The 1,774-nt window shown below is 37.9% G+C and overlaps 1 protein-coding gene across 1 annotated transcript in view; it reads right to left on the bottom strand.

The window, feature by feature from the left end:
• Positions 1–916, bottom strand: part of LOC117170523 (lipase 3-like) — a 6,305-nt gene extending 5,389 nt beyond the window's left edge. The window contains exon 1 of the mRNA XM_033357311.1: positions 848–916. Within this exon, the coding sequence (XP_033213202.1) occupies positions 848–916 (69 nt within the window). The remainder of the gene's footprint in view (positions 1–847) is intronic.
• Between the last annotated feature and the right edge of the window lie 858 nt (positions 917–1,774).

The raw sequence follows: 1,774 nt of genomic DNA on the forward strand, positions 1-1,774 counted from the left end.
TATTATCTTTGCATTAATTATCATTGAAAACACAATTTTAACTTTCTAAAGAGACATAGAAGTACAAGAGTTTGCAGGGAAAGATGTATGGATTTAAAAGATACTCAAGTTGTATGCAAGGATAGGAACGTTCGGAAGAAATGATTTTATAAGAAATACGTGACATGGAGTATATTCATGTGATCTATCACGTATGATGAATTTTGTGAATCTCTCTGCCTGGGGTGATTGCTAGAGATATTGATCAGTGACCTGTGTCGCGGCGGAGCTTTCCTCTCATTACTTCGACGGCTATGTTGGCTGTAGCATCGCTACTGACAGGAGTTTCCATATCAGAGAAGCAGGAAACAAAGAGGAAAGGGGCTAAAACGAGCACCAAAAACCGACATACCATGGAGAAGTTCCTTAACTGGTCGCTTTACCAGGAAAGAAAGAGGTTGTAAGTACCCAGTTGAAAAAGTTATATATAATTTATGTATAGTGGCTAAGACAATTATATGTTTGATTTGTTTTATGAACTTTACCATGTGAAACAAATGAAAAATATCAGTGTTTTGTCCAATATATATAAATTATATATAATTTTTTACCTGGTTAGTAGAACATCAGCTACGTCTCCGGATGATAGTTCGATTGCGAGCTATGAACCGACCACTTTCACAGGAATGCCATGCCACTTATTAACTTTGAAATTTATAATGACATGTATTTGATGCTCTACTAATTTGACCACTACTTCTATTGAGGGAATGGCCTTTTGCTTATTTTTTGAGCGAATTTTCCGAAAATAAAAATAGTCAACGAAGACGATCTTGAAAAACGAAGGCCTCAAATTGTAGACGAGAACCTCTTCCCTAGAAGAAGCATCACCCGAATAAGATCCGAGGTTGACACTGCATTCCACTAGCAACTCCATGTTGCGCCGGTCAAAAAGTGCCTAACTGGAAGCCGAAAATAAATGGAGACGTTTTTAGATGTCACTTTTAGTCAAAGGCTCTGGAGGAGAACCCTTGAGGGGAGAACAACAACGTCTCTTCGTGAGTGTCCATTCCGAGCTGATGCATAGAGTGACCGAACAAAATATGGGAATAATTAGCAACATCGTACCCCATAGTTGCGATGGAAGAGAAGGATAATTAGATAGAAGAGTATGTGTGGAAGATAATAAATAGGTTGAGGAAGCGTAAAGTGGGGATAAGAGAGAATATAGGGAGTGAGGAGTAGAGTGAATTTTTGAAAGAATCCTGACAGGGGTCAGATTCGCAGAAGAGAGATTATGGGAGTAGATAAAAGACAGAAAGCACAGAAGGATAAGGTGAATGATGAGGAGATAGAGAAACAGATAAGGAAGTTAAGATGGTCAAAGTCAGCACTGCTGGACGGTACAGAGAACAATACTTAGCTGTATATCTTTCACTTTCCTTTCCCTTCTCAATCGCTTCTTCCTTCCTTCTGTCACTTTATAAGCGGCTCATCGCGCTTTATAAGCGCTCCTCTATAAAAAGAAAACGATATAAATTTCAGTAAGAAACTCAATAGATATCCGGGATAAACGAGAAACTTTTTAAATTTTCTACTGCGTCTAAATTATTAAAATCTTCTTAAAAGGTTGAGAAATATGAAATTTAGTGAAAAGCCAGCAGTAAGTTTGCAAACCTTTCAAATATTACTAATCCAGGAATATGAACCCAGAAAAAACAAAAGGTAAAAGCGTTTAGGGTGTAAGTGCTGAGGGTAATCTCGGTATGCAAACAACTGATGATAGGCCAGGTGA

This window comes from Belonocnema kinseyi, chromosome 4 (assembly GCF_010883055.1).
Source record: "Belonocnema kinseyi isolate 2016_QV_RU_SX_M_011 chromosome 4, B_treatae_v1, whole genome shotgun sequence".
In the NCBI taxonomy this organism is placed as follows: Eukaryota; Metazoa; Arthropoda; class Insecta; order Hymenoptera; family Cynipidae; genus Belonocnema; species Belonocnema kinseyi.